The following is a 27808-nucleotide window of genomic DNA, read 5'->3' on the forward strand; positions in this document are numbered from 1 at the left end:
TTTATTCCATTTGAATTTGTATTGAATTCAACACTTATGTGAATCGAAATGGATCGTTGACGGAGTGGTTTAATATCGGTACATACTACTTGCAATACCGACTTTGCGATCATGAGCCCAAAACTTGTCGAATATGTACTGGAAATGCATTAGATTGTCACGGAACACAGGTTACCCAAAATTGATCCATTGGTCTAAAAAGCAATCATGAATCCAATTAGCTGAAAAAGATCAAAATCAAAAGACATTGTTCTTCTTCTTTTTTCTTTACATGTAATATTCATTCTGTATTTTTCACCATTTTTCACTTTTTGTTGGTTTTTTTTTTTCATTTTTATCAATAATATAATTTTTATATTTCTTCTTAAATTTTTTTCTCCTTCCTTATCATAATCATTTTTATTTCCATTTCATTTCTTACGTTTAAAATTAAATAGTTTTTTTCATTTATTTATCTCATTTATTTCAATTTCCTCACTTCCTTTCTTTTTTTGTTTTTGTTTATGTCAAAAAAACATTAAATATATTTTTTTTCATCTTCAAATCTTCTAAATATAATGAAAACTTCTTCCTTTTTTTCACACTTTTTGTTTAAGGGACAAAAAAATAAAATTTTATTCCTTCGTGATTCTTTTAAACTTTTTTTTGGTGGATGAAGAAAATGGAAATTTTACGTGTATGTGTTTTTGTATGTAATATTGTATCTGTGCATGCAGGAACCTCATTGCCAACAAGTTATTGATGTCGATCGAATTGTAGGATACAAAAATCCACGACTAAAAAGACTAAGCCCCTGTTAAGCAGTCTCCAGAAAGAGTTTCTTAATTAAGAACAAAATCTTTTTTACGATCCAAATTTTTCTTGGTTTTTTTTGTCATAAAAAGTTTACAATTATTATTATATTCGCGATTATTACTAGCCATTACACATATAATATAAGATTAATGAGAAGTTTAATGATTTTTTTTTTAAATTTACTTCGAATTTTTAATTATTATATCCTGGATCGCCTGTCTCTGTAAACTGCTTAAAATCTTTTTAGTCTCACTTTTATTCCTAATCAATTGCTGGTTCCAGCACTACACGGTTGAACTGATAATCTCTTTCAAATTCATGAAGGATATCAGTCAATTCAGTGGCAGAGCTTGATGTCGACTTGAAGTTCATATGCAGTCTAGTCGACTGTTCCACACAACATCCAAGTCGACATCAACTTCTGATTCATGGACATTTCTTAGATCTTAAATTCATGTCCAAAATATTTTTTTTGTTATTTTCTCATTCTACTGACTGTCACTAAATGTTTATTCCATCATTTAAATCCTGAAATCTTATTTCATTCTTGATTCAACTTCATAAAATATTTTTTATATCTTCATGATGTAAAGCTATTATTTTTTTTTAAATGTGTGTATTGAAATTTTCTCTTTTTCGCCATTTTTTTCCCATTTACTTAATAATTAATGTAATTTTTTATGCTTATTAAAGATTTTTTTTTTCTTTTTTTTTGGATAAATATTCAAAATTTTTTTAAGCTTCTAATAGCTTTGAAGTTTTATTTTGTGTGACATCCATGCTGGACATGGATTGGGTCATTTCATCTTAATCGCTTGGGATTTGCGTGGCTTGAAAATTCATGGACTGGACCTAATAGGATGTTAAGATATTTCTACGGAGCTGTAACATGACTCATGGGTTTGAGGATGTTACCATAGAAATATAATCACTTACTATTAGGGGAAATAGCTAGGTCTTAACTTGCTATTTCGATATTTTTGAGTATTTCAGGTAATCATAAACAATATGAATATTAAGCTACGATTCAACTTCCATACAGAACTTAAATGTCATAATTATGAGACAAGCTGGACATTCTTAGAAGTAAAAATCTACAGCGTGTGACAAAAAACCATGACAATTTTGTAACTTAACCAGTAGTGTAAGTTGATATCCTTACAATAGTGATTAAGGAATAGTTCAATGTTCATACTGCTCATAGAATTTCCAGCCTATTACATGATGTAGACTCGATATTGACTTGAATTTTGTATGGAAAAGTCAAATTAAGTCGACTTGACTGGATATAGAATTTAAGTCAATTTCTAATCAAGTTCTTTATGAATTATCATGCTGGATTAAAGCTACAAATCCTGTTATTCTATGCTTATAATCCTTCCCGAGCGATCTTCCTACTAGATGAACTATTGACGGATAGTTTTTTGATGTTATTTTTTCTAATGATTTCTTTGTTTTTGTGCGATGCAAAAATAAATTAAACTTTTCAATGGCTTAAACGAAATTTGTGGTAAATGAGACCCTAATATCTGATTTTAATTGGAATTGATGTACACGATGGATGTATTTTTAGATCTGGATAGATTGACATAATGTTTAGTTAATTATTAGACCTGTGGTTGACTAATGCCATATTTTAGCGAATGTTCCGTAAAATCTGACATTGGTCGACCATTGTTCTAGTTATTTTCTGGACATCATGACAAGATGTCCTTCAGATTTGTGATGACAAAAGTCATTGGATAAAATGAGCTTGAAAAGATCAATTAGGAGTTAGAGGATACTAACCCAAGTGTTTCGGCCAAGAACTGCAGCCTTGCATTTCCTACGTTTTTGATGCACAGTCCTGCAGTTTTGGGTTGTTCCTAATAGTTCGTCCAAGGCTGCAAGAATGCATTTTTTGTCTACAAGCCTTTAGTTATGGAAGATAACTACAAATTTTCTGTGAATCAAATTAAATTTGGAATATTTAGTAATTAATCCTAGATCTGATTAATGATAAGCATTACTTTTGGTACTGGATCATCTGATTCCCTTACTGGAGAGCTAGTAGAGTCTCCAAAACCCAAATTTAAGTTCTAGATCGAATTCCATCGATTCTTATTCCAACAATAATCTTCTCAAACAATAATCTTCTTCAAACACTTAAAATTTACTCAATACAACTCCTACAATTGAGGATGTACCCTTACCCATTACATACCATCAATTCCAATTAAAATCCAACATCTTGTTTTTAAATTAATTAAAATACATGAGAGATGCAACTACGAAGTAGATTAACTTAAAAAGCTACCATTTTGTGACTTAAACTATTATTTGATTGTTGAATTGGCAACAACACGCATGTGCGCTGGATGGATGTTCTATGGGAGATGATGAAATATTGTCAGAACTTTATGGCAATTTTAAAGGAAATTTCCCACAATTTTTGAGAATATTTCAGCACATCCCTAGCCACCCATAGGCTACCCCATGCATATCAATCATTAAAAGGACCAAAAAAAAGAGTTAAAGCTTCAACCAACCATAAGCCTAACATAGGATTACTTTAAATTCTCATAAATAAAATTATTTATAACTCAACTGATCAGTTACTTATCGTCAATTCTCAATGTATGTAGATTTGTGTTTGAAAATATCATTTTTGTATGTCTGACCGGGTATGTGCTGTAAGTCATCCACGATCACTTAAAGTTTAGATTCAATTATTTTCTTACTTTTTAGAGTTTTTAGCAAAGATTATTTTTTTTTTTGTGTCTTATTACTGTCATTATATAAATGCTTATTCCTTTTTTAATTCTTGTTACATCTGTGAATATTTCTGGTTTCTTTCTTGGTATGCCTTCTTCCTGGTAATTCCATGTAAATGTTTTTTTTTGTGTGTAAATATGTTTCTTTATCTCCATTAAAATTTTTTTTTATTCATTCCGTGATCAATGTCAATCACATGCTTGTTTTTTTTTGAGAATTTATTTGTGTTCTGTGTTGTTCTATCGCAATTATTAATCAGTTCCCATTATCAACATCATCATTGTTTTTTAGAAAAAGTTACAATTATTATATCCCGGTTGTGATGTTATTGGCTGTTGTAAGTGCTGATAATTGTAATTGCTATTGAGAAATGAGCTGCGATGATAATCATCGATGGATGTTGAGTATAAGTGATGATTTGAATGTTCTATTGGTTGCTGAAAATGGACACGAGCCTGCTGTTTTGATTTTTGATGTTTACGTTGCGGCTCATTATCCAATCCGAGTGGCTGATGATGTTGATAGATTTTTATTGGTTGTCATATTTGTGGCTTATGTTTCCCGCCACATATACCGCATTGTATACCAATTAAGTGGCAAGCCTTTAGTGGCGGATAGCACCATAGACATGGTACTAATAATGATAGTAATGCTAATCCAATCCAACGTTTTGTGCAACTTACTTCATCCGATGGATTTCTATTACACGAACACGGATGATTTATGAGATCACCTTCTGAATCACTCATACAATGATAAATCATGCATCGAGCACACATCATACCCGATATTGTATCAATACCGCTTTTTATACAATCTGGTGCAAATGCACATGAGCCTTTTCGATTCCATTCTTCCTGATAAAATTCTTGACAATATCTGAAATGATTTTAATGTCAATCTATGCCTTAATATTGACTAAACAGTCATTCAACTTACCGACACCTCATCCTAGCCTTTATATTCCCACTATCCTTCAATACAGGTAAATCAAGTGCCGGCCTTTTCTTTAAGCTACACGTCGAATCACTACGCCTTAACACAGATGAGATTGGATCATCAACAACTGGATAATTATAGTCATGTACAGCAGTTAGTTGAACATATGAGTAATTATCAGCTGGTATTATTGACGATGGTTGCGTTACGGGCGGTGGAAGGTGCTGACTACCATTATTTATATCGGTATTATTTGAATTATTTGATGTGAGCTCACACGATATGTACTGAATGTTTGTTTTCTTCCCCGTCGATGATTGTTGCAGAGATTTTTCTACGCTTTCTAAAATTTGAGAAGGATTGAGAGTGTTAATGGGATTTTTGGGGATCTCATGGGACGGCGAGTGTTAGCTTGACATAATATCTATTTAGAGTCCGTGTGGACAGCTCGACAAAACGACTTTAGGTCTAGTTAGTCTAGTTTGGTTTATTTAGTTGGGTCCAGCATGGCATTTAGTATCGGTAATTGCTAGACGGAAGACAGCTATAGATTCAGCCATAGGAGACGTCTATGGGAGGTCAAGGATCGCAACTGATCCGTACGTATCAACTATACATTGCATCTAGTTGATGTGGCCACTAAACTCTAGTTAATAACAGAACCTAAGGTCGATGTGTCAAATTGTCCACTTGTGGACATAGCAAGCTACCCCAATGAGTCCATAGCATGTAAGGCAACTTACGATTACTGCCAGTGCCCTCAGAATTCGACTTCGATTCCGATGTCTCAAGTGGCAAATCCAATGTCTACAAAAAATATATAAAAATTATGAATAATTAACAAGGATAGAGTCGCAGGAGCTACAGCAATTAACTCACCATAAAAACATCATCCTCGCCCACTTGATTGTCATCATAATTGTACGATTCATTTGTTGAATTGTGTGATTGTTTGTGCCAATTAGAGTTGAGTGACATTCCTATGTTTATACAGTATGAAATAGAAGGAAATAAAATAAAAAATATATATATCATTACTAAATGTTACTTATTTGATGAATTGACTGACTTAAACTATATAAATGAATAAAGTTAATGTAAATAAGTTATAAAAATAACAAAAAAATTAAAAATTAGTAAGGAAACTCACCACGTGCAAATTCAAACACAACAAAATTTTAAAGCAATATGAATTTTGTGTATTTCAATGGTCAGGTGGTCAAATCAATTTTAAAATCAGATGCAGTTCCAGAATTTTTTTTTTTTTAATTAAGGTTCAAAAGTCACAACACAGGGAAGAAGTTTAGAAGAAGAGAAAGGAAAGAGAAAAAAAGAAGAAAAATAATTAATAAAAAATTATAATTTTGTGATTAGTTAGAGACTTGATAATCATGATGCTGTAAAGGGTTAGACTCAGAATTGTGCATGTTATTAGTTCCTGGGATTTTATTGATTCTTGTGATCATAAATTGACATTATTTCACATTCTTATGTTATTCATCCAAATATCTCTAATTATCCTAAATGGAATAGGGTCTGATTAGTCGACCTTATGTCTAATAATGAACCTGACATTTGTGGAACTTGCCATAGAATATTAAGCTTATTACTATGACGTCCGGTCGAAAAATTACACCCTGTTCCACTCTTCACATGGGTATTTAGCATATTTTATGCTTATTATATAAATTCTGTGGACCTTTGAGTTGTAGCTAGACTAAGTTCAAGTTTAAAGACTCCTAAAATTAATACAACTATATCTGTACCCATCATTGGATTTATAACTGCAAATTTAGGGGCCGAAAGCAATTAATAGTCCTTTTGACCCCCCAACTTCCACTACTTCGTGAAAATACATCTAGGAACATGCATTTCCAATGTTAGACGCGTAACTTAATCCCCTTAAGAGCGTACCTTAGTAAATGGACAGTGATCAATAGCAGATCATCAGTAGATGTTATATTCCCGAAAAGTATAATGTAGCGAATTGTCAAAATGACCCAAAAACAGCTTATATTGCACCCTCAAGTTTGCTGATTGACTATATTATGATATGACTATACTCAGACTAAAGCCAACCCCAATAACTCCCAATAACAAAGTTAACCCAATTTTTTCATCATTTCGTCATTGTAGTTGTACAATCTCATACGTCATAAATGTGCATACACCTATTTATAGAAGTACATAATCTTTATTTCATGAGAAATAGTCCACATTTTAAACAATTCAAACCCCCCATATATCGAACAAAAAAAATATATATAAAACAAGCATGACATGAACATGCAAAAGGGCTCTAGATATGAATTGGGTAGATTGTAAAAAAAAGCTATTTTTAAGTTCTAATTAAGAATTCATACAGTTTGCGGGTGATATATATATTTTAAAATTATTGATTTGATTTTTTTTCATTGACTCTTATTGATTAATTGGAAGGGGGTAATAATGAGAAAATACATGCGAATATGAAGTCTGAACTTTTAGCTTGTGCTATTGTGTGATTTTATCATGTAGGAAAAATATTTTAAAATTTTCATGTCTCGAAGGGAATTAGCAAGCGGTAGCCAGTGATAGGGCCAGTTTCAGGCAACATCTGAGGGAGGCCATGGATCACAACTGATCTTTGCGGCCAGTGAAGTAAGTGAATGTATTGCACGTATTAAAAGGTTGAAGGAAATCTTGCTCCTTTTTAGATCTACTAAGATTCATCGGTGGGCAAAAAATCTAAGTGGACAGACCATATGACATGAAGATAGCTCATGAAGACTAGATTCTATGTCTCTTGATTAGAACAAGTCTGTCAATCGATTCAAAATCCGTCACTAGCTTAAAGTTTAATTCAAATCAGACTTCAAGTCAGAGTCATGTCAGCCCAGTACCTGATTTTTGGTCGATTAACCGAATCATGCTGTTCATGTGTAGTTATGATGTCATCGTGGTTTGATCTGTCGTCCTTAAAATTAAGCCTAAGTCAAGTCATGTTAAAATCTGCCCACTATGAATTTAAACCATGATTAAGTGACTCAAGGATCAATTTAGAAGGATCCATTAGGATTTTGAATTGATTTCATGCATTATATTTAACCCTTATCCCTACCTCAGTGTCATACAAACTAAGACAGTCCCCAAAAATTGACAAAATATCAATAAAATTCTAAGAATTTCATCAAAACATTATAAATCCATACAAAAATCAACTAATCAAAAATATCCAAAAATTGTGAAAGATTCAACTGAATATCTACTTAATTAGCATGTAAATTAAATTAATTAGTTCCAATTTCAACATTGGCATTTCACCATATCCAAAAAAAAAGTATACAAAGTATGTGACATAAAAAAGAAATCAAGTCAAAAAATCCTAAAAGTTGTCATTTGATTCTTACCGTCTATAAGATCGTCATATGCTTTGATGATTCCTTTATCAAAAGCCCTTGCATCAGCTGCTGTTTGAAATGTGAGACCGTTCCGTTGCTTTCCCGCACGCCAATGATGAAATGTTGGCATTACTTTATAATATTGGAGATCGCGATTTATGACGCAACTGAGTATGACCTGAAAAAATCGAGAAGAAGAACAAGAACAAGTAAGTGACATGAAAATTTTTTTTTGTAATTAAATTGTGTACGTGATAAATGATGGACACTTACTGTTTGATCGGATATCCGTTGACCATATATGATATACTCATGTCCTCCAACATCCGGCATGCGAGCGCGTTTTCGTATGGAGACATTTGCTAGGCCACCGCCTTGTAACGGTAACCAGCCCTCCGTACTTTCGTCACGAGTCATCACCTGTGCACGAACTTTTACTAATGAATCACTAATTATGGTAAGAAAAAAAAAAATTGGATATAGCATATACTTTTTTAAAATAGGTCAGTGATGATGTCAGACACTACTAATGTATATGATGCTCCACTGTTATGTGCAGTACATAACACGAGGGGGGCAAAAATTAGGTTAGATATGACGTAAAACGGGAATGAAAAGCTACTTACTCTTCATATAGTTCGGACATGATTTTTTTGGAACGTATCTGAGCTTAATGTGATGCTTTGATGACACAAAATTCACCATTTTTATACAAATGGGTTAAAGACATCCAGGCTGACATCAATGGCTTTATTCCTTTATATCACTTATGACTTTTTTTTTTACTTCTTCTGATTACTTCCCTCCGCTTATAATATGAGTGGTACGATAGGTGCTGCCTTATCCTTAAGATTAGTTATCTTACTTCCTTTTTTTTTTAATAAGTATTTGGCCTTAAAATTTTGTTGCTAATTTCACATTCGACTTTACTATTTTTTTTGGTATTTAATAAAAATCGATTGGCAAGAATTTTGCAAATTTTTCGAGCTTTCTATATCCTTAAATAATTATAATACACACTTTCAGTGCTTCACTACTAGCTGCAATAGATGTGTAACAGTCCTATTAAATTGTACTGTAAAGACACGGAATAAAAAAAAAACAATTTTTTATCAATGAATTTCACTTCTGACACTGCTTGATGCTTAATTAAGAATGAACTGAATGGATATTCATTCAGGAAAATTTTTTTGCAGGCATGCTTGAATGAAAAGGAATAGATATTCCCTGATATTACATTATATGCGACTGTGTATATGTACATAAAAAGCTGCATGGAAGCAAAAAAGGGGAGCAGAGGAAGAGAATATATATACATAAAAAAAAATGGAGAAAGTTCATTCACCAGGATCTGCTCTACATTTTCATCAATGAAAATTCAGTTTCGTGTTGTTGAAGGAAAATAAAAAAAAAATGGCATGGGGTCGATTGTAAGTGATGTATGCTTTGGGAATTGATATTTTTTGAGTAATTCTGGATGGACTTTTAGTTTTAATATTTAGCAATGTTTTGTAGCCCAACATTAATTGTAGGTATAGGGTTAAGTCCGAAAGGAAAAATAGCATGGGGTCAATTTTTAATCACGTATGTTTTAGGATTGGATTTTTTGTGGCTACTTCTGGATAGAATTTTAGAAGAGCTTGAAGTTAACTCGGATTTTGTATGAAAAAGTCGATTCAATTCAGCTCAATTCCATTCAAAGTCCGACTTGAGTAGACTTTTTCATACAAAATTTGAATCGACTTCAAGCTCTTACTTTTAGTATTGCGAATCGGCAAAGCTTCGGATCCCACTATAAATTATAGGACAAGGCTTGAGTAATGCTTTCCCGATTTCTCGATCCAAGAAGATTCTTGAGATGGGACTGGGACAGGACTTTCTCGTGAAATATCGATTGTGGTCTCAATATCAAGAAATCATACATTGTTGGCTTCATAAGCTGTCATAAGCGCTCAGATGCATGTAACGAGAAGCTTTGGATCTTACAAATCTGAATGTAATTTTAGTATTGGCAATTTCCAAGTTGCATAAAGCGATAGATGTTTGAGTGCTGTGGGTTGACGATCCCTCACTCACTAAACTGTCACATTAGCTATGAGACCCTAACAGACAAAGATACTACTTTAAGGTACCTTGGTAGCCTTTTTCTACCATGGAAGCATGCTATTTGCCTGTTGTTAGACGTATGTAACCCAAAGTTCTGGATCATTTAGATCTGAATAGCTAAATTGACAAAGGGCAGCCAACGATAAAGACAGTTTTAGATATCAACTGAGAAAGGTCATATATATGTAAGGCCAGTGAAGTTAGTAATTCAGACTATATATCCAAAAATTGTCACATAACTTCAGATTCTCATTTAAAAATTGAATTTTCAGGCTTAGAAAAATCAAAAAAGCTTTAAAATTCGAAAAAGCTCAACAACCAAGTCAAATGAATGTTTAGGATATCCAGAAATCACTAACTCACGACCCCCAAAAAACCGAAAGGCACACACAAAAGTCACAAACATAGAGGGATAATACAGGGAGTTTTTGAAACATTTTTCATTTCGCTTTTGGCCTATTTTTTCCCTTCCATCACATCCAATTTCGTCATTCTATCTCACTCTCGTGCACACACTCCATTTCTCCATTTATGGTTGCTGTTTTTTCATTCACAATTCACCCAAAAAAAAAAAAAAATTTTTTTTTCTTCCAAACCTGAACTTTTCATTGAGAATTTTTGTGCTTCTCATTTTTCTCTTTTTTTCTCGTTCATGAAAAAAATTTTTTTTTTAGATTTTTCACATTTTAAGCACTTTTTTGTGACATTTTGACGATCCTTTTGCCATGCACTGCAACATCATCGACTTATGATGGAGATTTTTGATAATTTATTCTAATTTTCAGCATTTAAATTCACTAAAAATTTACCTTTTTGCCTTATCATTTTGTCTTTTCGATTATCACTTTTTCTTCATATACAAAAAAAAAAGAAAAAATTTTTTTTCCTTTCCTTTTTGGAAAAAGGCGATAATTTCCACAAAATCATTCCAAGCTCTCTCTTTCCTGCCCTCTCAGACTCTCTAACTCTCAATTTTATTCCTATCCTATCTATTCTCACACATACACATGCATACATGTATAGTCACTATATATATATATATATAAAGTTTTTCTCTTTCAATTCTATTCATAATATTTTTTTGGCACAATCAGGAACAAGAAGAAGAACAAAAAAAAAAAGATTTTTCATTCAATAAATGCTGCCTTCTGTTTTGAAAAGAAAATGAATTAATGTGTTGGTGTCGTTTTATGAATGCTTTTGTGGAACTACTCACTTTTTCCCTTTTTTTTCTCTATCTCCTTTACCCTCCTCCCCTCTCCCCATCCCTTCCATCATTCACACACTTTTTTTTCATTGAGATTAATCATTTATTAATACGTAGACTTATCTGAAATTGTTTTAGTGATAAGGATTTTATGAAGTGAGTATTGAGGGGCTTGTCGGCGGTTTTTTTTTTTGTTGGATGTGATTAAAGTGAATTGGATTGATAAGGTGTATTGATATGCTAATTGATTAAATTTCTTGTGTCAATAATTTTTGTTTTGTGGATGATAATTTGTGAATTAATTTTAAGGCTTTATACTGGGCTTTATTAAGGTTTTGTGAGCATTTTGCTAAACTATGCAATTCCAGAGTGGAATACACGGAGTCAAGTTGAAACTAAGGTTTTCGAGAGTCTCGGTCTCGACAAATTCACAAGACCGGAGCCGAAAACGAGAACCGAGAATACCCAGAAAGTCTCGTTCTCAATCTTATCGTTCTCATCCGGAACCCTTAATTGAAGTAAATCTTCAATTTGTAGGGTTCAATATAAAAAATCCATATCAATATCGAGCTCTGCCTACATAAAAAATCATCCAGCTACCTATGAATGACCCAAATGATACATTGTATCAGCAATAAACAATTCTAGTGTATTAATACATTAATTTGAGTCTAGGCAATTTGATATATTTTGATCACTTGAATGGATATGATATCAAATTTTTGACACTACAACTTTTTTTTTCATACATAACAGAACCAATTCACCTAAAAGATGCCTCATCTTTTCAATCATACAATGTTGCAACAATGAACAAATTGAATTTCTTAAAAGGACAGGTTAATGGCAAGCTTTTTCCTGACAATTTACTTTTTTTCATATTTGAGAGAATATTCAAGATAACAACATACAAGCAGCATTTAATATGTATAGTGATTGTCATTCAACCATGAGGAACATTGTAAGGACAACTTTGGGGAGATTATGAAGAAATTTTACAATTTGGCATACATTTCCACGGATTTACGCACCCTAGGACTTCAGACATAATTCCAATGGATGACCCCTTATTCTCTTTTCTACATCAGTCCATGTCCAATATGTCTAAATCATTGTTGTCCAAACTATGTGTCGCGGAACACTTTGATGGTATGTCACGACCGTAACGCCACATGACATGTGATTCATGACATTATCCTCATGACACACTATTGTATCGCGGCACACAGCTTGAGCAACACTGGTCTAAATCATCAAAAAATTCATAAAAATGCTTAAATTCATCGCAAAACTTTAAAATTACATCAAAAGAATTTATACTTATTACCTTGACATTTAAGCTTACTCAATATTGAGACAGTAACTAACTCGAAAATAGCATTGTCAAAATAATTTGAAATTTAATGAAACCAACCCCTTAAAGCAATTCGAAACGAGTTATTTTAAGACAAATTTTCATTAATTTTAATCAAGCTTTTTTGCGCTGTCTGTTCATAAAATGCCTAAAAAAATTATGCTGTAACTTAATGCTGAACGAGTTATGCAATAAAAAATATATAAAGTTGATAACATTTTGTCATGATCGAGACATGTACATGATACAGAAAAGGGATATTTTTAGAAATAATAGCACAGCATAAATGTATGAACACAATTAAAATTACATGACTCATTGCATGTTTTCTATAAAAAAAAATATATAAATGCTCAAAATTATGTTTTTATAGTCATAAAAATAGCAAAATCAATTTCAATAACTATTTTTCAAAGAGGGGGATAGTTTGCAAGTTATGGCAATGAAAATTATAATTTTTGAGTAGATTGTTATCATGATCCCTGCTTAAAATGTCCTTAAGGCTTGCAGAATATCCTTAAAATTCTTATATACTCTGAAATATTACTGTGTATCTGGATTGTAGTTCTTACAGGACAAATTGATAAGTATTAAGATTATCGCTTGGAACTAACCGATTAGTCGACTATAGTTCTAGTTATTAACAAGACATTTTGTCAATTTGTCCACTTAAGAACAGCCTGAAGCAAGACAAATCCCTAGAATAGTCACAAAATGTTGTATTTTTCGATAGTTTTGTTCAATTTTCTTTAATTTTTGTCCATTTCATTGAGTTTATTTCACTCTGAGAACCGCTATTAGTAAGAAGTTTAGCAATTTCATTAATAATATTGATAAGACAGGTAGTCACAAGATTTCCAAAGGACAAATGGTAAAGACAAGGGAATTATACTAAATTTAGCCTCAAATTGTGTGACTTTTGTGGAATCAATGCCTGATTTAGTAGAATAAGAGCGAGATTCGGTGGAATTCAACCTCAGGCCAGAGTTATGTCGTATGCCATGAACGTAGCCAGAAGTTATGACCTCCATTGAAGTTATGGCCAGAAACCGCCGCTGCCGTGTGCTTGCCGGAATCAAAAGAAGCAAGATTCCTGAGAATCCCTTAAGTATCCAGAATTTTCAACAATATTTCAAGTACAAGCTTGACAATTTACAGAACTTAATTAAAATCATAACAAAACACTAATCTCCTCCCCTCACAGTATCTCAGCACACCACAAAACATCCAAACAACACCCTTCAACATGCCATCAGCCGCACAATGTCAAATCAAGAAAGAGAAGCAACAAAAAAAAATTCAATTTTTTTTCTCTATTTATTGTAGGCAATTTTCATGAATGAAAAAAAAAAAGACTGAAAAGAAACAAAAAAAAAAACGAACGGAACAGAAAGAGAAGGAAAAACGCAAGAACTTGAAAAGCGTCGTAGCCTTCAAAAGAAAATATATATATATATAATTTTTCTTTCTCCCTTTTTTTGTGCTCAATGAAAATCGTCAAAATACAAAAAAAAAAAATTAAGAATGAAAAAATTGGAAAAACTACACGAGGAACTATTTCGTATTTCTTATGCTGAATATTTGGTAAACATGTGGGTGGATTAAAATTATTTTCAGAATATAAATGTCGATTATATTTTTAGGTATATTTGCTGCTTTTTCCATTCATACCTGAACTATAGAAAATCTATCACTTGGCGGCTTACTGACGGGTATCGTGGGATTTTTTATGGGCTTGGAATAGTCAATGGATGTTCATTCTTCCACATGCAATATTATAATTTCTTTTGGGGATACAAGAAGAATATTTTTAGTTCTACAAGGGCATGAATACACACAATATGGCAATTTATCAACATATCGCTATTGATGTAAAGAATGAAATTCATTCATACGGCTAGGATTCATTCATAAGCATATAAAACTATTTTTAGGAAAATTGATTATGTAATTTTGCTTAATTAAAGATTATTATTTAAATTTAGACGAAATGTTGTAAGGAATTGATATTAGGGTTGGGATTTATATGCAATCTACGTCAGAGAATATCAGATTGTTTTGAGGGTTAAGGTCAAGATTGAAGCAATTTTAGGTATGTATGTATTGAGTAGCACAGTATTCGCTTATTTTCTGAATTGCAATGACAAAACGAGGTAAATTAACTGCATTAAAATTGTACTTGAAGCCCATCTGAGAGGCATAACATAAGGACTCTTCAATTATTAAGTAACACGACCATGTTACACGTGCAACCATGTTCCTATGTGGAGCTTAGATTACAACGAAAGGCTTTTCATCTGATTCAGTTGCTTGATGCTGCACATCATTGCAAGTAGGTAAGTAAGTAATTAATGACAATTATCGAAATCACGTGAATGTGGCCTAACAGCACTATATTGACTACTTATTGACTATTAACAAGAATTTCTCAATTTTTATTCTCTTTACTTCTATGATTAATGTCATAGTTTGATATTCAGGGAGTCGTAAAGAGTGAATTCTGATCCCAATAAAAGCAGTAGGTCTACTCAGTGCAGAGATCTGATGCACCGTCACTTGTTAAACAATTATTACCACGAATCACCATAGCACAGCCCTAAATATCAATGATCCGAAGTGAATAATAAAGGATTGATTCAAGTATCTATCAAAAATATAAGATTCATCCAAAAACTAAAATCCTGCACTTGCAGTTAATTAGATGCGCAAACAGTCCCAAGTCTGAATTCTACACACAAGTCCATCTGCCACAAATCTAGTTACTTTCCTAATATCTCAATAAAAATCATAATAAAAACTTCAGCTATCACTTCATATTCCATACTACATTAAGAATTGACAAAAACATTATTTTCCAGCAATGCTGTCCACCCACACAGACTCAAAAATTTTTTATTTATCCCACATTAAACATCAAGAACAAGAATTTTTTTAGTTAAAGAAAATTGGAAGTTCAGTTGGAACCACTTAATTTATGATAGACTTAAATTTAGAATCAACTGATACAGCACAAAAAAAAACTTATATTTTATTTCATTATTGCTCATGTCAAGGGAGCATCAGCCACGTTTCATGTTTTTGTATGATTCTTCTTCTTTCATTTTTCCTTTATTTCTTGCAAGTAGGCACAATCAGCCACCTACACATTCCTTAGAAAATAAATATAGCGTTTTTTTTTCGTGCATATTATGTGCCAACCTATATTTATGTCGGTACACGTATACACACACTTTAACCACCTCCATTGATAAGTTAGAGAGAGTGAGAGAGAGGCTCTTCTCTTTTGTAATGGGAAGGGATGTCTATAAGTTAGGGATGTTGGAGAATTTAAGCTTCTTTGGCATTTTTGAGTCAGGTAACACATGAATTTTGGTTTTGTAGCTGTCTAGAGCTCTAGAGTCTTCTAAAATTAAGGCACAAGACTAATAATCTAGTGCCAATTGCCATCAGTTTCTCCAAATCGACAGCACTAACTACATCCCCCAAAATTATCATTATTTATGCAAAAAATGGCAACAAAAAAGACACAAAATTATAAGATGTGGCAATAAGCCACGCGCATATTAACATGTCACAGATGAACATTATGCCTTATTATATTATTTTATAATTTTTTCGAATGTGGAAAAAATGGAAGTAAAGGAAAAAAATTTTTTCATTAATGAAAAGCTTTCAGTTCTTTTTTCATTCAATAAAATTTTCTGTTGTAAATGAGACACACAAGAATAAAAAAGGGAATATTGAGTATGAGAGAGTAACTTGTTGTGCTGTATGTATGTCGTGTGAGAGAGCGACAGAGTTAAATTCATGAATGGGAAAAATGTATGATGAGGGATGGGAAGTGGAAATAAAGATGGTGGATGAATGAATTTATATCTATGAATGAAAATTTATGGACGTGAGCTTTTTTTGCTGGACGAGCTTTTTTTTCGGGTGATGAAAAATTTTTTTTGGATATCCTTGAAATTTTGAAAATTATTTGAAAATCCATAAAGGATATCCACAAAAATTGATCGAATGGAAATTATTCCTCAATAGAAAAAAAAGAAAAGCTTTCCAAAGCGCATAAGCTCCACGAGTGGAAACTGGATTGCTCTCATCAACTTGATGCTCAGCATTTCTTTCCACTCCTTATTCGCATGAAAATTGAGATGAATGTGGGATGCTTAAATTGCGTTTCGTTAAACTTTTTTTGATATTTACGCGTGAATCGCATAAATTACAAGCTATTGCGACTTGATATCACATATTTGCTTCAAATTTTGACAGCTCAACAGAATCGAAGCTTTTTGAGCAATTTCAATCAAGTTCAAGTCACATGAAAATTTATATCCCAACTTGCCATAAACAGCGCAAACTCGCACAGAACACAAAAAAAAAGTTTTTCATTTAACAAAAAAAAAATTAAAAAAGTTGCAAGCAGCACAAAATTCATTCAGCAAGTTTAAAGCTCCATCGATGAATTTTGATTGCACAGCACAAATGTATTATGGACGATCCTTGACAATGGAAACAGAAGGCAATAACAGACGCAAATAGGCGAAATTTTAACTGCCTACATGCGTGCAGCTTCCTCTCTTCTTATTGCTCATGAATTTCTAAGATGAGAACAAAAATTGGATATCCGCCCTGAATTTTTTTTCTTCTCAACTTTAAAAGTTCCATATCCATTAAAATCATAAAATACTCAATTTTTTTTTTTTTTAAATAAACTTTTTATTCATTAAATTTTTAACTTAATTATGTACAAAGTTTGGATACATTTTATTTGTATTTAAATTTTTAAAGGATTCTGGCTTATCGCCTTCATCACTTAGTTTTTGATTTTATTTTGAAATTGTTTTGCTTTAATTTATGTTGTGGTTTATTCGGTGTTTCGCGACGCAAGACGAGTGTTGAAATTCGCTTGCAACTTTCCGACGTAGTCCTCAATAGAGGGTATTTTTGCTTCAGTATGTAGATCTGATATCCTTTCATATCTTGTTTTGTTGAGAACAATTCTCAAGAATTTGTTTTGTAGTACTTGTAGTTTTTGTAGATGTGTTTTTGCCATCCGTTCAAATGCTGGACAGCCGTATGTGAAGATGGGTCTCACGGCTAGCTTGTAGATGAGAAGTTTGTTTCGAACGTCGAGATGTGAGTTCCTGCTGATGAGGGGATAAAGTAGTCTTAGTGCAGTGTGAGCTCTGTTGGTCACATATTCTACATGCTGCTTTAATGTCACTCTCTTGTCGATTATCATTCCCAGATATTTAGCTTCGGTTTCCCATTTGATGTTTTCGTTGAGGAATTTGATGTTGTCTCTAGGAAGTTGCCTGGAGTACCTATTTGTGATGAATAAGGCTTGAGTCTTCTGTTTGTTGAGATTTATTTTCCATTTGTTCATGTATTGTTGTACTTTTCTTCCAGTGTGTTGTAGATGTGTTACAATATCGGCTGAGTTTTCTGCAGAATGATACAATGCAGTATCATCTGCGAAGAGTGCGATATTGTTGGTTGTTTCTCTTACAATATCATATGTGTAGATGTTGTAGAGAGTTGGTGAAAGCACTGCTCCTTGTGGTACTCCGAATTTGATTTCATTGGTTTCTGAGAACTGACCTTTAATAAAAACTGAGAAAGTTCTTTCACTTAGGAAAGATCTTACAGTTTTTATAAGTGGTAGTGGAAACCCTAATTTGATCATTTTAAACAAGAGTCCGTTATGCCAGACTCTGTCAAATGCTTTCTCCACATTTAGGAAGATCATTCCTGTTGATTTCTTCCTGCTTATGTTTTCCTTTGCTGTTTTGATTACTTTGATGAGTTGGTGAGATGTTGATCGTCCTGTGCGAAAGCCACACTGTTGAGTCGGAATGATGTTGTTATCCTCCAGATGCTCGTTTATTCTATTCAGCAATACTCTCTCCAATATTTTGCTTAGGGAACTAAGCAAGCTTATTGGCCTATAGCTGCTCACTTCGTTTGCTGGTTTGCCAGGTTTTGGGATCGGGATTACTTTAGCTTTTTTCCAAACTTTCGGAAAATAGTTAAGTTTGAGACACGTGTTGATGATGAACTTCAAATATTCGAAGCCTTTTGGTGGAAGATTTTTGAGGAGTATGTTGTTGACATCGTCTAATCCTGGTGCTTTAGGATTTTTCAGATTTCTTACAATGTATGAGATTTCCTCTACATTTGTAAGTTCTGTGCAGTCACTATTTTCTCCTTCCAATGCTTCATTCACTGCGTTGTCTACTTCCTGGGTATGTACTGGGTTGTTGTCCTCAAGTGGATTTTCGTGAGCTTTACGAAAATAGTCACTGAGAACGCTGGCTTTTTCCTTATTAGTGATGAATGTTCTATCTGCATCAATCAACGGTGGCATCGATTTTGAACCTTTCTTGCAATGCTTTGCAATCCTCCAGACTGTTTGGTTTGATGGTTGGATTTCTGAAAGCCGCTTATTCCAGTTTGTATTTTTGAGTTCCTTAATTTTGTCTTTGATGACTTTCTGTAGAATGTTTAATTCAGTTTTGATTTGATTATCTCTGCTACGTTGCCATCTTCGTCGAAGACTTCTTTTCGTCCTGATTAAGTCTTTGATTTCTGGTGTGAGCTTTGTCCATTCAAAGTTGATCTTTCTCTTCTTCACAGTTTTGTTTCTTGAATCCATGATGAGTTCTGAGAATACTTTGATATGATGTTCTATCTCCTCTACTGTGTTGCATGGGTTTTCCAGAGTGCTGTCTTCGATGCGACGAGTTATATACGATTTGAATTTTTTCCAGTTGGCATTTCTGTAGTCATATCTGTAAACTGTGTTGTCTGTTCTGTCAACTTTGGATGTCCTGATTTGAAAATACACAGCGCAATGGTCACTCATTGCCTCTGTGCATTTTAGTTCTGTAGTGTTCAGACTGGAATTTGAGAGCATCAGGTCGATTGTTGATACAGATTTCGTCGGATCTTCTGGATAATACGTTGGTGAATCGGGGTAGTAGATCATGAACTCCCCGGACATATCCTGTAGTATTGTCCCGGCTTTGTTTGCTACGTTGCAATTCCACTCTCGATGTTTTGCATTGAAGTCTCCGCAGATGTAGTAGTTTCCTCTGATGTTTGTTATTTTGTTGATGTCATCTCTTAGATGATCGTCTATTTCCTTCCTTTGCTTCCTCCTGGAAGATAGACGGAGAGGATGTGGCAGCTTATTGATTCGTTGATGAAGACTTTTATTCCGATGCATTCTATTAGCTTTGTGTTGTAACTTGGTTGAAGCTGATGTTTTAGATTTCTTTTGACAATGATCGCAACACCACCTTTTGGTCTATCAATGCGATCAAATCGATGAATTACGTAGTCAGGATGCGAGTCTACTTTGGAGTTTGGTTTTAGGAACGTTTCCGATATGCACGCAACATCAACATTTTGCATGCTGAGGTAGTCGAGGAATGCTAACATCTTATCTGCAAGGCTGTTAGCATTCCAGTAAATTACGTTGATTCTTTGGTGACTACAATCCATGTTGACTCATGTAGATTTTGGCAACTTCTTGGCCGATGGCTTGTTGTACCTGTTCCTCTTTTAGGTACTCTGGTTTTTTGGTGATGATTTCGATGAATGAGTTGATGAAGAACATGCAATTTGATAAATCTGTCTCTGTGCTCATTTCATCGATTGTGCCTTGGGCTGGTGAAATTTGTTCCTTTGTATTACCACTGGATGAAGGTTCAGGATCGACCTTGTTTGTTTCCAAGGTTAGTGAATTGAAGTCTAGGTCCATAATTTCTACAACCTGCGTTGAGTTCTGTTGATGATTGTTATTGGTCTTTGGCTTTGACCTGTTGTTATTTCCATTCCTTCCCCTTCTCCTATTTCTTCGGTTTTTGTTTTGATTTCCTGACTTGAGGGTTTCTGCTGTGGATGCTTATTTTGTGATTTTATGGTGACTGGTGCGAAGGTTTCAGAAGCTGGTTTTCTAGATGTTGTTGGTACCGGTTCTGGGATACTCCTAGCTGGTCTTTGTGATGTAAGTTGATCAGATCCGCCTGATCGTTCACCTGCTTTTGATGTTGGTGGAGCATTCCTTTGTTGTCCAGCAGGATTTCGTGAATTCGTTTGTTGTCCAGCAGGATTTCGTGAATTCCTTTGTTGTTCACCTGATGGTCTGTTTTGATTTCGGTTGTTGTCGTTCATTGATTTAGCTTTCCACTTCTCGATTATTTGTTTCCTGATGTTGCATTCTTGTGAGATTGCTGTATGTTTCTCGTCGCAGAAGTGACACTTTAGTTTTTCGATTGGGACCTTGTTGGTTTCAATCGAAATGTAAGGACAGGTTTTTGAATCATGCTGTTCAGAGCATCTGAAACAGATTAGTGGTTTGTTACAACCACGTTGTCCATGACCAAACTGCAAACATTTCGAACAGAAAGAAGGTCCGTTACGCCTGTTGTTGTATTTAGCCCATTTTACTTTGAAGCCGTAGACACAGTTAACCTTTCGAAGGTTTTCCAAAATGTTACCTTCCTGTATTTTATTAAAATACAGAAGGTAGTTCTGGTCGTCGTCGTTTTCGTGTCTCCTTTGTTTCATTGTCATTTTGACAATTTTAACTGGTGATATGTTTTCCGTTTTCAACTCCTTTTCCAAGTCTACGATCTCCATCATTGGAAGTCCGTAGAGCACGAATTTCATCTGTGGTTCCTGGTTTGCATAGGTGTGAAAGTGGTGTTGTTTTTCTCTAAGGAGTTTGATGAATCTGTCGTAGTCGTCCCAACTCTCCGTTGATACAACTTTTGTTTTGAGTTTATCCTTTTTGACGTTGATCATAAAACTCCTGGGTTGGTTGTTGATCTGGTTCATCAACCTTCTGATCTCCTGTCCTCCACCACTAGTTATATGGATCGGTGGTGGTTTTGGTTTCTGCTGTGATGTTAGGTTGTTGTCTTTCGATGATGATGATATTTCACTTTGTTTTGGTTGTTCTGGTGCTTTGCTGTTATCTCCGCTGAAGTTGAACAATCTGTCATCGTACAGATTCGTCCTGGCATTTGAGAAGTCAAATTGTTTTTTGTTGTCATCTTTCTTTTTGCTAGCACTAGATATCTTTTTGGCTGGCGCACTGAAGATTTCAAGTTGGCTGCGACGTTTTTCTGCCCTTAATGGTTGGACGAATTGATCCATTGTTGTCTGTTTTGTTTTGAGATTTTCCATCTCAATGTCATGTTGCTTTTCGTTGTTTATATCCTCGGTGATGAGAGTTGTCACGGGTGCTGAATCTTGTTGTTGAGATTCAGGTTGTTTTTCCGAAAGTTTTTGGTTACTTTCCTCGTTGTTGAGATTTGTTGTTGTTTCTACCATTTTGCCGAACAAGTCAAAACACGTCTGAACAAGTTGAACTGAGATTCGAAACTTTGATAAAATACTCAATGAATGCCTCATAAAAAAGACAGAAAATAATCCATCATCATCATTGACTGACCAGCATATTATATTGGCTAATATAATTAATGAACATCTCCATCGTACGTCCGCAATAATTTTTTCTGTGTCTTCTTTAATTTTTTTATTTCATTCTCAATTTTTATTTTCTGTGTGAATGAATTTTTTTTTCTTTCTTAATTAAACAAAATTATCGCATTAAAATGTGAATGATCTACTTGAAAGAGTACGGCTGTGGAGTGTATTGGGTGTCCATCTGTTAATTCAATATTCAGACTGTCTTAATTTTTTAGGGGGGTGTTGTATTGAAATGTTCATGGAATGTAGAATCAGAGCTCTAAGTTGATTGAATTGATTTTGTATGTCAAAGTCGACTTGAGTCTACAAGTCTTACTCCATATAAGAATTGACTTTAAGCTCGTACCAAAAACGAGTAAAATGAGTCTAAATACGTGCTATTATTAGACATTGCGTAACTTTCGAAAGTTATATAGTAATATTTAGGTCCAAGGAACTGACTTTCTGGATGGAAATAGATCTCGATGTAGACCCAAGAGCTCATGAACTTACTGTATGAGCAACTATGCAAATGTGCCATGAATTAGAAACAGGCAGAAGTTATCTAAACACAGATCCACCTTTCGACGAGCTCTAAATAAGGCAATGAACCCCCTGGTGGGTTTTCGCCAAGCAAGGACTAATTAAGATGTAAGATTATAAACTCTGAACTGGCTCTTTATGGATTTGAATAGTGGTGGGCATCCTTATTTGTGCTACAGTACACCTAAGCCCTTTTACAATAGCACCCAAACCTTAATCATTGTCTTTGAGTTTATGTCGATTAGGCCTGATATTCTAAGCTAGTCTAGATTGGACTCTGAATAGACAACTTGTCATAATGACTAGTTCTGAACTATACCTACGATCGACTAATGATATGTTCTCTAAAATGTTCCGTAAAATATGTCATTAGTCGACTGTAGGTCTAGTAATTCACTAGACATTATGTCATGTTGTCCACTCGGGGACTGAAGCTTAAAACTTAATCTTGTATGAATATTTGAATGTATTGAAAAGGACGCTAGAGTCCTTAATATCCCGAACTAGCAGAAGGTTTCAAAGGATAGAGTTGTCTTTTGACATTCCCTATGCGCAGCAATAGGTCCTGAAGTGCTTCAGCCAAGCAAGTAAGGAAGTATAATTTCAAGCTTGACCAAGCTGCCGTTTTCTAATAAAGGATTTTATTCAACATCAGGATATTTTTAGATCTAATACTCCACGTGCCTTACATAAAGTCTTACAAAATTAATTAATTTTTATTCTTATCTGAGATCCAATCCTGATTTTTATTTTTTGTTTTGGGAATAAAATTCTTCGTATCAAAACATTAATGTCATATCAATATCAATTATGACACTATCGGAAATAACATAATCAGAATGTACTGATGTAAGTTTCTTAGAACATAATTCAAGCAACGTAATTACTTTACAGGAATAAGTCGTTATCAATCTTAATTGCAAATGGACCAATTTTTTTTGTACTTTTTGATGAACAAAATAGCATATTTGAATCATGGCTTTTGTGCACGTAGGCCAAAAATAAAAATTATATGTTATGAGTTTTATGAACTTGAATTCTACAGAAATTGTTAATGTCTGTTTCTTATTCTTGAAAAAAATTCTAAATTAGTTCTTATGATTAGTTCTTACTGTGTCTATTAAGTGAGGAAATAATTTAAAGGTTACTTTTTTGGTTTAATTACTGGGTGCTGTTAGAGGTTTCAGTCTCGGGATTAAAATTTACTGAATCCTGAGATTGATCTTGGAATTATATTGTGCCAAGTCCAGGCAATGGCAAAAATCTTCAGTATGTCACTTAATAGGGCTTAAAGTATTCATTCTAGTAAACAGGACGTTAAAAAAAAGAGTTCCTGACGGTTCTAGACTGTCTTAACCTGCAGCATACCATGATCGCATCACGGTTTCATCTGAATATGCTCAATGTCCGCAATAGCAAACAACTAGGTTGAGTCAATATAGATATTAATAATGAAGAAGAGCTACATCAATTCTGGGTTTATCTACACTATTTGGAATGTCCATTGCACTACAATACTGATCAGTGATTCTAAGAACTAATGTGAATCCCAACTATCCCCTGAATTTTCCACAACTGATGACCTATCCCTTTTCAAAAACTTTATAAAAGTACAATTAAGGACCTTAGACCAGAGTTGACAGAATTCCTATGTGGAGATGACTTTACTAGAGTTTAGACTAAATTGAAGGCAAAACTCTACAGTCTAGTGATTCTCTAGTGGAGACGTCTATTTGATCTTATGGAGTCCGGACTCTCAAAGTCTATCCAACTCTGCCTTTGACAATCCACGGATCCATTGTTCAAACAGACTTACATAAGAAAAATAATGAAGCCGAATTCTTGATAAGCCTTCATACCTTCACATGATACTAATTCTCACAATTATCTTAAAATAGTCTACATCCACAATGAAAACTTGACGAGCCCACAAAAAATTTTTTTTTTTATCCTACAGACATCAAGTTTTTTTTTTCTTTCTCTTGCGTGCGATTCAGAAGCTTTTTGAGAATATTACGATGTACAGAAGAAAAAAATAATATTCTCTTCAAATTGACAAGATTGATTTGATACAGAAACACGTTTAATCCACCTACACAATGTTCTTTAAATGCGTGTGCTCTGCATTTCTGGTTTTTTAATTCCGTACTTTTTTTGTGAAAAATAAAAAAAAAATTCTTTTACGTTTTGACTTTTTTGGATATTGAAGAAAAGAAGGAATATTGGAAGTTATTGTTGGAGATAAGAAATTGATTTTAGGATCTGAAAGGCACACGGAGTGGATATATTTGAGAATCTACGATCAGGTCAGCTTGACTCTGATCTTAAGCCAGAATTCAATTAAAACCAGGTTCAGGCAAGATTCAAGTCAGTCTGGAATCAAATTTTAAGTCATTTCTATGAAAATCAAGTTCCAGACTTGGTTCAGCTAAGAACATGAATTTTGCATGGAGGAGAGTCAACTCGAGCTGGAATTTCATACAAAATCCAAGTCGATTTCAAGCTTTTTGCCTTGATTTAAACCCTTCTAAATACCTTAATGAGCATTTATGGTGGATACTGAAGGATATTAAGCAAAGTCTACTAGAATGTAACATGAAGTTGAGTCAACTTGAGAAGACAAAATCAGACTAGACTTCAAGCTTTAAACTTGACCTTAACACTCCCAGTCTTTTTAAATGTCAAATTCTGACTGCATTCCTTTGTGAAAACATGCAATATAGACACATATACACACTATAGCAAGCTGCTACATCTCCAGACCCACAGACCCACCCTCAACAAATTCACTTTGTCTTTAATTACTTCTCATTTCATTTGATTGACAAGTCTATATTTTTTTAAATAAATTTCTTTATTCGCCCTCTCATTCTCTCATTTACTTCATCCCACACACCAACAGCATAGATATATGTAATATTATTTTTTTTCTCATATCCCATCCATTCATGTGTCACTAAAAAACTTTTTTTTTCATTCATCGCTTTTTCTGATGTTTTTTTTTATTTTATCCGCCGAGATCATGAATTTTATTAAGGCACAAAAAAAAAATGTCGATGATGTTGGCTATGCATGGATGGATGAAAATTATCAAGATGTAAAACATCTGATTTTTTTTGAGATTTTTTAGATAAAAAAAATCGAAATTTTTTCCTTTTTTTTGCACAGAAAATTCAGACGCGCAATTAAAAAAAATCTTTTTTTTTCTCAGGTGACTTCCGGTGGACTTTTTTTTTAATTTGAATATTCAATGTCTTAATGTCTATTGCGTGTTTACCTTTATCCAAAAATTCCTTCAATTATTGAATGTTATGTCAATCCAAATGAATCTTTTTCTTTTATTTAACTTTTTTTCATTGAGAAAATTTTTCTTTTTTTTTAATTTTCTTCTTTTGAATTTTTTCACAAGCAATTTTCCAATTTTCCACAATTAACTTGAGTAATTTCATTCATCACATGCCCGATTGTTGACTTGGGAGCCCAAAGGCTACACACTTTTGGTACTTATACTAATTTTTCTTAATTAATATGTACTGCTACTAAAATATCTGCGAAACGAAACTATCCCACTAGGAAATATTGTTGGATGCGATTCTGCGTCGGTGAGAAATTTTTTAATAATCATTTAAATTTATTGGAACTGATTTTTAAGTTAATTAAGTTTGTTTTTTTATTGTTTATGAACACATGTTATTGTGTACTTTAATTGTATAAAATGAAATAGAATTACTCAATGGGTAAATATGAATGAATTTTCGAGACTCACCCATCTTCTGTCTCTGTCTGACTTGTAATTATTGCTGGACATACTCTTAATTCTATTCCTGCAGATGAAATTTTAAATTTGAATTTCTTCCTTTTTTTTGAAACTTTTTGATGTTTTTGAGACTTTTTTCAATGATTACTGTGATTTAAAATTGATTTTAATTTAAATATTGAAGAATCATGTCCGATTTGACTGAATTTCCTTAAGTAGAATGTTGTTACATATGCAGACTATGATACTGCAGCGACATCTATGGAGCAATAGATGAAATTTGCGAATCAACAAGTAAAATGCATTCAAAATTCCTATACAGTTAGCATTGAAATACTTTTTCATGTGATGGAATTTTTGAGAAAATTAAATTTTTTGAATTTATTTCAAGTTCAAAGTCAAGTTAAGTGGAATCTTTGGGGAATTCGACAATGTTTAAGGAAAAACATTGGAAAAACATTGATGATGTAATTATCAAAATATTTCAAGTGTCACAACATAATCAATAGATTCAATGAATTGGTGGCCATACGTGAAAAAGATGAAGTGGTGCTTCAATTCAGAGTTGGGAGGACATTGGAAGTTAAGACTCCAGGAATCACATTTTTTCGATTCCAGACTCCATCGAAGGCGCTTCCAAAATAGAGTTCAGCCTACTCTGCTTAAAATACACCAGTCCGGCTGTTTCTACTCCTACTAACTCAATACCTCATCCTGAATTATGACCGAATATCACAAATTGATTATTTGATCGAAAATCCAACTCCAGACTGATGTGACTCTGTCCGGGTGTCGAATTCAAACCGAAAGTCACACACCTATTGCTGGATTTTGGATATATAAGTTGCCTTATATCGGAAATTAGCATCTGGAGGTCAGCGATAGAGCCAGCTTTAGGCGTCATCTGCAGGAAGCGTTGGATCACAATTGGTTAATATGACCTAAATGGTCGATATGTACTATTCGGTGAGATTTAATTCAAATTTTCCAAGCATCAGATCTTCATATTTCAATCTACAGTACGATCAGCATAAATTCCCACTAGCATATCCACAAAAATTAGCATTTCCCTTCATAATTTCCTCACAAACTATGGAAATGAATGAGAAAGTATTGAAAATTCCTTTATCTGATCAAAATGCAAATAGGTAATTAAAAAATTTGTCTAAAATAATTAAAATACTTGATCAGATCATCTAATCATGCCGTGCATGTCACTAATTTCTTCCGAAAAAAATTCAAAAATATTCAAATTAATCAACCCAAAAAAATCTAGTTAATGACAAAATGCTTAATGTAATATGCAGTACACGAACTTTCTTTCACTAATCTCTTCCTTTCCCTTTAGCCCACGAAAATTACCAATCTTTTACCTCTCATCAGAGAAATATGTAATATATAAAATTATGTGTAGGTAATGCTTCTATTACAATTGTAGATCATTATGTTAATTCTTTAAATCTTATTAGCGGTACTTTGTGTAGGGAAATAGA

General features: G+C 33.5%; 1 protein-coding gene across 4 annotated transcripts; it reads right to left on the reverse strand.

The window, feature by feature from the left end:
* Nucleotides 1-437: 437 nt before the first annotated feature.
* On the reverse strand, nt 438-26227 carry Spred (Sprouty-related protein with EVH-1 domain). Of its 4 annotated transcripts, none has more exons than XM_070651336.1 (8): nt 25836-26227; nt 8495-8943; nt 8142-8316; nt 7878-8046; nt 5368-5390; nt 5232-5295; nt 4489-4831; nt 438-4428 (listed from the first exon to the last, which is right to left on the reverse strand). In XM_070651336.1, exons 2-8 carry the CDS (start codon nt 8512-8514, stop codon nt 4089-4091), a joined length of 1134 nt encoding a protein of 377 aa, XP_070507437.1. In that variant the 5' UTR covers nt 8515-8943; nt 25836-26227; the 3' UTR covers nt 438-4088. The 4 variants fall into 4 exon arrangements, with proteins under 4 accessions (XP_070507437.1, XP_070507434.1, XP_070507435.1 ...); XM_070651333.1 differs by having other exon boundaries at nt 5368-5468; nt 25836-26226; XM_070651334.1 differs by lacking the exon at nt 25836-26227 and adding an exon at nt 10784-10800 and having other exon boundaries at nt 5368-5468.
* Between the last annotated feature and the right edge of the window lie 1581 nt (nt 26228-27808).

Source organism: Chironomus tepperi, unplaced genomic scaffold, assembly GCF_022539635.2.
Source record: "Chironomus tepperi strain 1889 unplaced genomic scaffold, CSIRO-AGI_Ctep_v1 contig_456, whole genome shotgun sequence".
Classification (NCBI taxonomy): Eukaryota; Metazoa; Arthropoda; class Insecta; order Diptera; family Chironomidae; genus Chironomus; species Chironomus tepperi.

Excerpts from the sequence above, each read along its gene's own strand:
- Spred (XM_070651333.1), bottom strand. The coding sequence starts at position 8,514 with ATGTCCGAACTATATGAAGA. Across the intron at positions 8,317-8,494 it reads ATGTCCGAACTATATGAAGA|TGATTCATTAGTAAAAGTTC; the intron begins GTAAGTAGCTTT and ends TACCATAATTAG. Across the intron at positions 4,429-4,488 it reads AAGGCTAGGATGAGGTGTCG|ATATTGTCAAGAATTTTATC; the intron begins GTAAGTTGAATG and ends AAATCATTTCAG.